Source organism: Aquarana catesbeiana, linkage group LG02 (genome assembly GCF_042186555.1).
Source record: "Aquarana catesbeiana isolate 2022-GZ linkage group LG02, ASM4218655v1, whole genome shotgun sequence".
NCBI classification, from domain to species: Eukaryota; Metazoa; Chordata; class Amphibia; order Anura; family Ranidae; genus Aquarana; species Aquarana catesbeiana.
In genome coordinates, this window is record NC_133325.1 from 145,089,772 (window position 1) to 145,102,939 (window position 13,168).

The 13,168-nt window shown below is 42.9% G+C and overlaps 1 protein-coding gene across 1 annotated transcript in view; it reads left to right on the forward strand.

The window, feature by feature from the left end:
- Positions 1-8,117, forward strand: part of PRR13 (proline rich 13) — a 35,324-nt gene extending 27,207 nt beyond the window's left edge. The window contains exon 4 of the mRNA XM_073613589.1: positions 7,818-8,117. Within this exon, the coding sequence (XP_073469690.1) occupies positions 7,818-7,850 (33 nt within the window). The 3' untranslated portion in view covers positions 7,851-8,117. The remainder of the gene's footprint in view (positions 1-7,817) is intronic.
- Positions 8,118-13,168: the final 5,051 nt, after the last annotated feature.

Genomic DNA, 13,168 nt, shown 5'->3' on the forward strand with positions numbered 1-13,168 from the left:
TGTTTATTAAAAAATAAGTTATACTTACCTGCTCTGTGCAAAGGTTTTGCACAGAGCAGCCCCAATCCTCCTCTTCTCAGGTCCCCTTCTGGCTCTCCTGGCCCCTCCCAAGTGCTCCCTGAGCAAACAGCTTGCTATGGGGCCTCCTGAGCCGCTGCTCTGCGTGTCTATTCACACACAGCTTGGACCTGCCCCATTCTCTTCTCAATGGCTGCGATTGACAGCAGTGGGAGCCAGTAGCTCCCGCTGCTGTCTCAGCCAATGAGGTTGGGGAGTCCCCAGAGAGCCAAGGCTCTTGTGCACATCGCTGGATCGTGATGGGGCTCTATTAAGTTTTAGTGGGGGCTGGGAGGGTGGCTGCCTCAAAATTTCAGCCTTTAGAACCACTTTAATTAAACTTCCTATTTTGGTTGCATACAGTATGTTTGAACAGAAGGGATTCTAATATGAAATTGAGAGAATTGGGATGCTTGGGGGGGGGGGGTCTATATGGTGGTATCAAACATTTTGTAGCAAAGAGCAAACTTGAAATTCTGCATGAAACTGGACAAATCTACCACAGAGACGTTTGACATGATTGCTCTCCGCCGATTTATTATGCACAAGTTGCGAATGATTTCGATATTTTCTGGGGTTGAGCTCATTGAAGGCCTTCCTGATCTCTCTTCGTCTTCCAAGGATGTTCTTCCACTCCTGAAGTGCATGTGCCACTCAAAACACCTCAAACGACTCATTGCAGCATCGCCATAAACTTGTCGTATCATGTCAAATGTCTCTGTGGCAGATTTACCCAGTTTCACAGAGAATTTCACGTTTTGCTCTTTGCTCTAGCTTGCTGTCCATGATGAAATGGCAGATGTGGTAACGCACGTGGTCAGAATTGCACAGGGACTGATCCAGAGACTTGTCTTGGGAGGGGCACTGCCAGAAAATATATATTATTTTTTTTGCGGTTAATTTATTGTGGAAATGGCTGGTGTTTTGGCGCTTCAATCATCACGGCACCATTATTTCTATTATTACATTGTTATATAAAATTAAACAGTTCAACTCACAATAATGCAGAATCAGTGGAAGCGCCAAGTGTGTCACTTGCCACGTCACCTGCCGCACGTTGTGGATTGTCACTTGCCACGTCGCCTGCCACACGTTGCGGATTGTCACTTGCCTGCTACAATTGTCACTTTCATGCTAAGGTGGGGATTGTCACTTCCTGTGTCCAAGAGGGAAGTCAGGCAGCAGAGAGATGATGTAATCTCTCTGCTGCCCGCGACTGCCTGCACAGTGGGGGCGGAACTGCAGGGATGCAGGGCGGGTGACAGGCAGTGAGAGATGATGCCATCTCTGTGCTCCCCTGCCCGCTGGCCCACTGATTGGCCAGCTGCCTGCTCACCTTCCAACTGGCCCGCCCACTCACCCACCGAGCCGCTCACTCGCCTGCCGAGCTGCCCGCTCACTCACCCACCCGCCGAGCTGCCTGCACGGTCACTTACCCGCTGCCTGGCCCGCCGCTCCGCTTGCCCGCAACTAATTTTTCGGTTTTCCTCACTTAAGTTGCACAGCTCCCGATGTACACAGGATGATGTCTTTTGGCACACTGACTTATGAAGGTCGATGCTCCCTGTGACTGCGTGCTGCCATCTGTTGGCTTGTTACAAAACTAGTCCCAAAACTTTTTGATATCGCCTCGTATTTATAAATAGGTTTTTTTTTTCCTACAACTTTCACTCAGGATTCACACATAATTTTCCAATTGAATTTGTTTGGGAAAAAAATGTGACTCCTGGGTAAACGTTGTTTGAATTTTATGTGAAAACGTTTGTGAATAGACCCAATGGTATAGCGGTAACTTTCAGACATGTAGAAGAGCAGATAAAAGAGATTCTTTTGAAAACTGGAAATTCAGGAGTTGATTTATTAAAGGCAAATGGTCTGTTTACTTTGTAGGGCAATTTGACCCAGAGCTTGGTGAATAAGGTGAAGTTTCAGTTTGCAAAGAATTCCAAATCGCATACAAGGAAAATAAAAATACAGCTTTTTTGCTTGCACGTGATTCGATGATGGAAGTGAGCAGAGCTAAATCTCATTCACTAAGTTCTGGGGAAATTTCTTTGCAAAGTGACTAGTCTATTTGCCATTAGTAAATTGACTCCTTTGTGTCTGTCTGAGAACCCTCTGAGAACAACCTCATCACTCCAGCTGAAATGAAACTATTAATCCCATCATGCCCCTGCCCTTGGGAATCATGCCTGTGGCTGTCAAGAGTCTTGCAATGTCTCGTGGGAGTTGTAGTTTCACCACAGCTGGAGTACCGATGTTGCTGACCTCTTCTCTATGTAATAACATTGAGGGTTCAAACCTCCTACAGTTCCTGGATTTTCAGGTGACAAGGAGATACTTGAAACATACAATAAATTGTGACTGCAACACCTGCTGGTGAAATATTATATTGTGATAGAACAGTATGATACAATGGTTGAACCAACCAATGGGCTTTTTGAGGTACAACACCAATTTTTAACATCTAAAGATTTTTTTTTGTACGCCATAAAAATCTGAATAAGATAAAAATAGTGCACTATACATACAGTCCATACTATATTCTACTGAAGAACTCCAGACTGAGGCCATCAACATCTACACTGTAATAAAGATGATTTAGTACATTAAGATACTTGTAGTATAATTACAAATCTGTATAAACCTATTTTGGGCCCTAAACACCTTGATGGGTTTCATGGACAATCCAATTCTTCAGGAGGAATATTAAGGAGCTGTCCATTACGTATAGTGTCCCCTACTGATAGAGGGCTGTTAATCTTTAAAATGCCCCTGCAAATGGTTGTGCCAATTGGGGGGGGGACTCCAGGATCTATAGAAGTAAATCTAACCTAGTCACCTGAGAAGAATGTAACCCTATAGAGACCACACTTGATAAATCTATCACTAAGGCACATCTAGCAATAAGTCGGAAGGTCCTAGGTAGTATTTTATATATAACATGCTGTGGCGAAAAAAAAATGCAAATATAGGGCTGCAATAAAGTCCCACTCCTTGTATACAATGTAATCAAAATTAGGATAGAAGGTATCAAGTATGGGGCCACGTGTGTCTACAATCAGCTGCCACTAGTGATGTCATTATGGCCTTCTAATAGACGGGTTGAATTACTAAAACTGTAGAGTGCAAAATCTGGTGCAGCTGTGCATGGTAGCCAATCCACTTCTAACTTCAGCTTGTTCAATTAAGCTTTGACTAAAAAACCTGGAATCTTATTGGTTTCTGTGCAGAGCTGCACCAGATTGTGCACTCTCCAGCTTTAGTAAATCAACCCCACTGTGTCTTTATGTTGGCTCTCCTACTGGTTGCTAGGGTATACTTGCCTCCTATAGCTCTTGGGATCTCTATTGGAAAGTGTTAGTTCACCTTTAGAGAAAAACTGTAAAGGTGACCTAACACTGGACCTCCCCAACCCACCCTCTCCCTGCTGTACTTGCCAACTAGCTGTTAGGACTCCTGCACTCACTCCACTGGTCTTGCACTGCCAGGATGAACCAGAGGGAATCTAATTGGTCAGTGCCTTCCAGTTTAGGATGGAGAAAAGCGCCATCCATGTGAAGGCGCTGACCAATCAGAGTCCATCTTGGCAGTTCAGGAGAGAGTGAGCAGCAGAGATTTCAAATCCCTGAATGGGTGGAGCCTGTGTGGGAGCCCTGATAGTTAAGGATTGCTGGCGGTAAGTACAGAAGTGACTGGGTGGTGGGGAGGGGTTTGGTGTTGGGTCACCGTTACCATTTTTCTCTAAAGGAGAACTAACACTTCACACATTTCTGCTATTATTGTTGTACCTCAAAATTCCCATGGGTTAGTTCTTTCTCAACGGTTGACAATGAGAACTGCTGTATTTTCTGCTCAAGTGCCTATTAACCAAATAATGTAAGCTATGGAGATGGGGAACCCACCCCCACCAAATTTATTTCTTTACATTTCTCTTGGAAATCAGATGCTGAACTGGTGCGTGAATTTATTTATATATAAATAAATCCTTATACCCTTCACCAAATTTATTTCGATGCACACCTTGAAAGCCAAAAACTTGTTGGTACTCAGGGATTTCAACATTTGGGCAAACTCCACCGAAGACCCCATCGCCACCACCTGCATTAACCAACTAGAAGAACTAGGTCTTCAGCAACTGGTAAATGCTCCCACGCATGGTTCTGGGCACATTCCGGACCTCATCTTCAAACAAAACATGGACATCAACATACTCGACAACGTACCGCTACCTTGGACGGACCACCACGCTATCAAATTTAAAATCTCCACCAACACCACCCTCCAAAAACTGAAACTCGACAACAACACATTGGACCAGATCTCAGAAGAAACTTCACTCGGAAGTCTTCAAAACCACATTAGCAAACAAAATAGCAATGCTAAATTTAAACCACTCAACGGAACAAACACTCAACTCTTTAAACAAGGCATTACTACAAACAGCAGACTCAGTCGCCCCAAAACATAGAGCACTCATCCGCAAAAAAAATTCTGGATGGTTTAACGACACTCTTACTTACTCTACTGAAGCAGGAACACAGAAGAGCTGAAAGAGTGTGGAGAAGAAATTCTACAAAGGAAAACCACACAAAGTACAAAGCACTCACTGAGAAATTATTATTATACAGGATTTATATAGCGCCGACAGTTTATGCAGCGCTTTACAACATTAGGGCAGACAGTACAAGTACAATACAATTCAATACAGGGGGAATCAGAGGGCCCTGCTCGTTAGAGCTTACAATCTAGGAATATCACAAAGCATTTTTTAAAGCAAAAAAAGAACATTTCTCAAAATCCATCTCAAAGGCCTTAAATCGCCCTCGTGAACTTTTCACACTAGTCGCTCAGACTATGAACCCCTCCTGCCTAGAGCCCCCAGCAAACGAAACTCAAGAATTCTGCGATGAGTTATCTATCATTTTTTATCGACAAAATTGACAACATTCAGAAAATAATTCAACAGAAAAAAAAAACCAACCTCATTCAACTGAAGCAAAAAGAGGAAATAGATACGAGCACCACAAAAGCACCGAATTTTTCACTGATCCCGATCACCACTGACACCACCAAAAACATCATCAGAAGCCTCCGAAACAGCACATCACCAAATAACATCATTCCCACAAAACTGATCCCGATCACCACTGACACCACCAAAAAACATCATCAGAAGCCTCCGAAACAGCACAAAATACACACCAAATAACATCATTCCCACAAAACTCCTGAAAGAATGTTTCGACATCTTGGTTCCTACTCATAAATCTTGGTTCCATCTCATAAATCAGTCGTTCAAAGAAGGGACTGTTCCGATCGCCCTCAAGCAAGACATAGTTAAACCCCTCCTAAAGAAACCCAACCTCGACCCCAAAGACCCTAACCACGGCAGACCGGTAACAAGCCTAAATACCATCTCCAAGATTATGGAAAAATCAGTAGTACAACAGCTACAACTCCATCTGGACACACACAAACTCTTAGACCCACTTCAATCAGGCTTCCGCCCTGGCCATGGCACAGAAACTGCACTACTCAAAATATGGGACGACGCCCTCGAAGCAGCACCATATCTCCTGGTACTGTGGACCTCAGTGCAGCATTCGACACAGTCGACCACAACACTCTACTCATCCGCCTTACAGAAGTAGCAGGAGTCACAGATGCAGATCTACCATGGTTCGCATCCTTCTTAGGAAATCGCTCACAGACAGTGAAACTAGGAGCCTTCTCCTCTGAAACTTGCGCAATCTCTTATGAAGTTCCTCAAAGATCACCATTATCACCCGTGCTCTTCAACATCTACATCCGTCCACTCCTCAAAATCATCAGCAAATCAAACCTATGCTTCCACTCATACGCCGAGACACTCAACTCTACTTTCGCATCACCGGACAAAAAAGACCAATATCGGGGACTAGAAAAATGTCTCGCATTGATAGATGACTGGATGACCACAAGCTCCCTCAAACTCCATGGATCCAAAACAGAACTTCTTCTCCTCCAAGCAAACCGAAATACAAAAACTAAGACTCCATGGACACCACCCACCATCCTTGGACAGACCATCTCCGCAAGCACCAAAGCCAAAAGTCTCGGAGTCATCCTCGATTCATAGATGTCTATGGATGCACAAATAGGATCAGTAGTCAGCGGATCTCACCATCTTCTCCGCCTGCTACGTAGACTCATCCCCTGCATTCCAGAAGATGAGAAAGCAGTAGTAGTTGGAACAATCATCAACTCCCGACTCGACTACACAAACTCCCTCTACATAGGACTACCTAAATACCAGATTGCACGCTTACAAGTCGTCCAAAACATGGCAGCAAGACTGGTAACGGGAAAAAACCCTGGGAATCCATCTCCACATCCCTGAGGACCCTACATTGGCTAACCGTAAAGGATCGGATCACATTCAAGACCCTCTGCCTCACCCACAAATGCATACAAGGAAATGCACCTTGCTACCTATGTGAGAAAATAAAACCCTACACACCTAATCGCAGTCTCTGATCAACTAACCAAAACCTCCTCCTTGTCCCCAAGTCCCGCTACAAATCAAAAGGAGAATGAAGATTCGCAGTCCAAGGACCACGGCTTTGGAACGCTTTACCCACTAATATCCGCATGGAAGGAAACCATCGGCCCTTCAGAAAAAAACTCAAGACCCACCTCTTCTAAGAACAGGATAACACAGGATGGAACAAGCGCCTTGAGGCGATTCAGTTCGGATTTGTAGCGCTATACAAGTCATTCATTTCCCCCATTTGTAGCCTTCGTTTTGATTTAGCTGGTGGCCTGTCTATATAGAATTTATGTCCCTTGATTTACTATTACAGACTGTAAACCGAGGGGTGAGGTCGTCAGTGTTTTATGGGCTGCATCAGGTAGGAACTTCTGTGCAGAGCTAAATAATTCTGCATCACTATATTGTCAGCCCATAAGTGAACCCATAATATACACAAAAATGTCCACTCGTACAAAATTAATGGGTGTGTAATCACTCCTCTGTGATTCCAAATTCCAGTTAAGTTCCGTAGATGCTATTCACCACCACTGTGAGTATAATCCTCCACCGTCCAAACTACTCTCTCACCAGAAATCCTCCAATATTGACTGTAATTATCTACTCCACCAGAGATGCTGAATCAACTGTGCTAATCAATGTAACCTTGGTCTTTTTTTTTTTTTTAACCATCCAGGGATCCTGTATGTTATATTGCACTCCTTACGCTCAGTCATATAAAAAAAAAAAGATGCTATCTTTGTGCAACATATTTATTCCATAAAAAAAGGGTACAGTGTTAAAACGAAATGCCAACTCACATGTGCAAGTGCTCTCCGACTGGCGCTAAGTCTATCAGGCAAACCAAATTTGTGGCTGTCACATCGCTCCATACATTGAAGCTGGCGTGTGTTCCAAATCTCAGCTGTGCTAGTGACCAAAGGCAGGAACTATCATATCCGTCGCGTCACTATGCTTCAACATGTTTCGCATGCTCAATACATCATCAGGAAGCTTCCTGATATTATTGGTTCAATGTTTCACATTGGGGTGAAAACACTTTAGCTGCAGCTGATACATGTATATAAATGATTGATTTTACAATTCATATATATTTTGCGCCGGTGACACAACTATTGTATAAATAAGAAGTCTGCAAATTATTATAAGTCTTATGAACTTATTGAAGATGACTGTGTGGAGTCTGTACATGGGCTTATACTAACTTTCCTTCCCCTTATTTTTTCAGAGATCTTCATCATCTTCCTCCAGCAGTGACTAGAAAAGCAGAAACCTTGCTTGCTGAAGAAGCCTAGGGATAATCTCCTAAGCAGTAGCATGCACCGTGTATGTATTGTAGCTGAATAGCTAACAATACATACCCTAAACTGTTGTCATCACAGATGAATTCAATCATTCCTGCAGAGGTCTAAGGCATTTACACTGCAAGAACAACACTATGCATTCCTGATTTCTGTATATTATTACTGTGATGTGAACACAACTTAATTCCTTAACCTGCTTCTAATAATAAAGTTTTAATTTTCTCTGTGGTGAGTCTTCTGTACACAAATACAAACTGCTTGTGTTTTTGATTATGACTTTTTAATAAAAGGTGTGATAGAGATATATATATATATATATATATATCTCTATTTTTTTTTTTTTTTTTTAATAAAAATGTCATACTTATCTGCTCTGGGCAATGGTTGTGCACAGAGCAACCCCCAATCCGCTTCTTCTGAGGATGACCGCTGGCTCTTCTAGCTCCTCCTTTTCAGCGAGTGCCCCCATAGAAAGCCGCAGAGACAGCAATAAAAGCATTATCTGAAGTCCTAACTCTTCTCCACTTTCACTAAAAATTTGTTTGTTTCACCTTTGGATAGATTTCCTGACACTCCCTGCCCTTCACAGGAAGTTAGGGTAAATCTCTCCAATAGGACCACAGATGCCAAAAAATCCCTAAACTGGACATCTAAAGAATGGATCAGTGGGCCAAAGATGAGTCCTAAGGGGTGAACAATCAGATGTCCATGCATCTGACTGACCACTTAAAAGTCATGGGAAGAGCTGCTTCTGTGTTCCTTTTTTCTGCATATGTTGTCACTAATGGAAATAAAGACGGACTACTAATGGACAAAAATACCTGTAAACAGAAATGATAAATTTTTTTTATTTTATTTTTTTGGTGGCAATCTTTTTCGATGAACATGACTGAAAGATAGAAAACATAAAAACTCAATTTGGGTAATTTATTCTCTGAACAAAACATGACATATTTAATACATCATTTATAACTGTAGTTCTTGCTTATACTAGATGCCTATCACCCCTAGTTCACCAAATGATTAGACTGACAATGGGTGTGGGGAAGGAGAGTCAGAGCAAGGGTAAGGCTCGGTTCACACTGGTGCGAAACTCTGTGATTCAGTGCCGGTTCCCGCATCGCACAGTGGTTCACACTGAGATCTCTGAACCAAATCGGATTGCAGTGCAAACTGTGACATGGTGCAGGAATCGGATCGCATAGGAGTGAACACCCATGTGATCCGGTTCTGCACCATTTTGGCGTGAATGCGATGTGAGTTCAGCCATACAGTTTGTATGGCTGAAATCGCATCGGCCAGACATGTGATCTGCACAGCAATGCGGTATGAATCGCATGCGATGTCTGGCAGCGCACTAGTGTGAATCGGTACTAAATGACACAATTATATACGCAGCCTCCCCTGCGTGCAGTTGCATGTGTCAAGTTTTTTTTGTTTTATGTGCTGGATGATGTATTTATGGAGCCAGGGATCTAATTCAATTCATGCCCACCCCAGTGACTTCTCTGTGTGGCACCCAGAAGTGTTAAATAGGTCAATAGTGTGATCAGTTTTTTTACATGCAGCCAAAACTTTTTTTTTTTCTTCCCCCATAGATCTGGAGTAGAGACGATTTATAGAACCCATCTCTGATTTCTACTGCTATCTGAGGCTCTGTTAGAGAGAATTGCTCTCAATTCCTGTCCTGCTGACAGCATTTTACCAGAGAAGAAGTGAGGGGAATGCTCCATCAGCAACACAGACAAAAATAATAAGTGCTGTATTTAGCAGAGTAAGTTGAGGCTAGAATCCCTGTCCGATTTTTATTTCTGTTTGTGTTCTTATTGTAGCTTTCCTTTCATGTCCTGTGTGGTAAGACTGTTGTTGACAGGAAGGGAAGGAAAATCCCTTTAATGGGCTCCACATTGACATAGAAACCAGACAATGTGGGTTATTTACCAAAAGTAAATCCACTTTGCACTACAAGTGCACTTGGAAGTGCAGTCACTATAGATCTAAGGGGGACATGCAAGGAAAATAAAAAAAACAGCATTTTTTCTTGCACATGATTGGATTATAAAATCGGCAGAGCTTCCCCTCATTTCAGATCTACCCCTCAGATCTACAGCGATTGCACTTTCAAGTGCACTTGTAGTGCAAAGTGGATTTGCCTTTAGTAAATAACCCCCAATGAGTTCTATTCTTTCTCACTCTATTCAACACAAGGTGAGAGTACAAGACTTCTGGCTGAGATGGGGATCGTAACCTTATCCACCTGCCCCTCACCAGCCAATCAGAGGAAGCCTTGTATTCATTCCTAAAATACAAAGCTTCATGTGAATGGCTGATCAGTGCCCAGCCGACTCGACTTTGTTGTGGGATGGGAAGTTGTCATGCTGCTGCAACACAGCACTGTATGTAGCTGATGCTACAAACCATTTATACAGCTATTATAGTAGGTGCATCTGTTAGTGAATGTAATAGCTTGGTCTAAACAAACTATTTTAAAGTGACAAAAAGCTGGAGTTTGGCTTTTAATATCAAAGAGCTGGCTAGGATGACCAGTAACTCTGAGTCTGGGTTCACACTTGAGAATGCAGCGGCTCACAGCAGGAGTGCAGTGCATCTTCATTCACCGTTTCAGCCTGAATTTTTGGCTGAATTTGGACCTGAAACGGACTAAAAGACGCACAGGGCTCCTGTGCAATTCGCACCGGAGCCGCTGCGGAGATGTGTGAACCAACTCCATAGAGAGCCGGTCACAGTCTCCTGCAATGCAAATTGGATGTGGAGAAACCCGCATCCAATTTGCAATAGTGTGAACCCAGCCTCAAGGTAATAAATCTGTGCAGTAGTTATTTAACCCATTCCCGCCTGCCCACAGTACATTTACTGTGTGCGGGTGGCACAGGCAGGCTGGATCACGTACATGTACATCATCCATTGAGCTGAAGAGGAGTCCTCGAAACGCACCCCACTTTTACAGGAGACCACCGTCCACTGAGTGCTGTTCTTGGGATTGAGTGAGCCGAGCGGGAGCAGAGATTTCTTGTATTCAGCCTAGCTCTTTACCTGTTAGCTGGCCACACAGTGATCTGGACACTGGCTGCTCATCCATCTTTTCCTAGTGACTGTGTTGAGTGGGCTCTTTCTCGTGGACTATATGTACTATCTCACATTTTATAGTGAGTATATAATATGCTGTTTTTAATAACGCTCTTTGATCTTTTTACTACACAGGAGGTCTGCTCTGTTTTCGCCCTTCACTTGCTTTTGTATGTACAGTACGTCATCCAACCTGTTCTCGGTTAGGGACGTGCATGCAAGTGCCACCTGTTAGCTGGCTAAAGTGGGATTTTGTAGGCAGGTCCCGACCAATGATTTATGGCTAAGACCTGCTGATCAGCTGTAGCCAATCACAGGACAGAGTACTGTGATTACAAACACACAGGGCTCTGTACACGGATCAGTGTTCATAAAAGCAGCACACATTACACTTGTTAGGTACACAGTTAACCTCTTGAAGTTAACCCCTTCACAACCAGTGTCATTAGAACAGTATTATATATGATCACTGTATTAGCGTCACTATTGATGTTAGTGTACATCCCAGTGAGGGTCTGTTAGTGCCAGATTTTTCCCACAACACTATCACAGTCTTATTATAAGTCGCTGATCACCGCCATTACTGGTATAGCGTCATGGCTGTGTACATTTTGGTATATATACCATTGTTTGCAGGCACTATAAATTTCATACAAACCAATCAATATACACTTACTGGGATTTTTGTGTTTCTTTTTTACCAAAGGCATGTAGCAGGATACATTTTGGCTTAAATTCATGAAGCAATTTTTTTTTTTTTTGGATATGTTTTATAACAGAAGAAAATATTGTTTTTTTTTTTCAAAAATATTCTGTATTTCATTTGTATAATTAAAAAACGCAGTGGTGATCAAATACCACCAAAAGAATGCTCTATTTGTGTGAAAAAAATATATAAATTTCATTCACATACGGTGTTGCTTGACAGAGCAATTGCCAGTTAAAGTAGCACAGTGCTGAATAGCAAAAAATGCCCTGCTCATGAAGGGGGTGAAACCTTCTTAGGTTAAGTGATTAATAACTTGATGTCCTTCCGTTACAATGACTCCAACCCATCTTCAGGCCTACAACATTTCACACTCCCAATGGGTGAATCTACCATTCGGACCATGGATGGGTTTTTACACCTTCTTTCCTACTCCAAATACACCACCCTTGTTCACCCATCTAAAGGACCTAAAGTATCTCACAAAAGTGAGTACACCCTTCACATTTTTGTAAATATTTTATTATATCTTTTCATGTGACAACACTGAAGAAATGACACTTTGCTACAATGTAAATTAGTGAGTGTACAGCTTGTATAACAGTGTAAATTTGCTGTCCCCTCAAAATAACACAACACACAGCCATTAATGTCTAAACCACTGGCAACAAAAGTGAGTACACCCCTAAGTGAAAATGTCCAAACTGGGCCCAAAGTGGCCACCATTATTTTCCAGCACTGCCTTAACCCCCTTGAGCATGGAGTTCACCAGAGCTTCACAGGTTGCCACTACGGATGAGCTCGATGTTCGGGTCAAACATAAGGGCATTCACAGCAAATTCAAGCGGCGCAGAATGCCCCATAATGCACTGGCAACTATGTTGGCAACTATGCACCTGGTCACTGCCCAAGGGCCACCGGGTCAGTGGGGGGCTGCATAAGAGGCTCCTGGGATCCTATGATATTAAAGCGGTAGTAACATTACTACTTTTTAGAGGCCCTGAGGTAGGTTATGGCATAATGTACTAGTATGCACAGCATATTAGCACATTACGGTACACTTATCTGTCAGACTGAGCCCTCCAGGACTGCGCTGTGATCAGTCTGGCGGGTCCCGGGTGCTTCCATCTTCACCTGGTCTTCCTTCCAGGTTCTGTGCCTTCGGTCATTTGTCTTGGCCAGGCTGCGTTGCTGTCACTCCCACGCATGCTCATGTGCATCCTCTCTACCTCACCCCGCACTCTCTCTCTCTCTCATCCTCCCTCTTTCTATTTAATTTCATTTGTTATAACAAAATTTTTTTTTCATATTTATTTATTTATTATAAAAATCCTTACCAAAATCCTCAGCACCAGGTCCACGATGTTCTTAATCTGGCCCTGAATACAGTGCAACCGTAGTGGCGTTGCTACTACTTTTCTGGTGCAGTACACAATACAGTGCAGCCATAGTACAGTTGCTACTACTTTTCTGGTGGTGTAC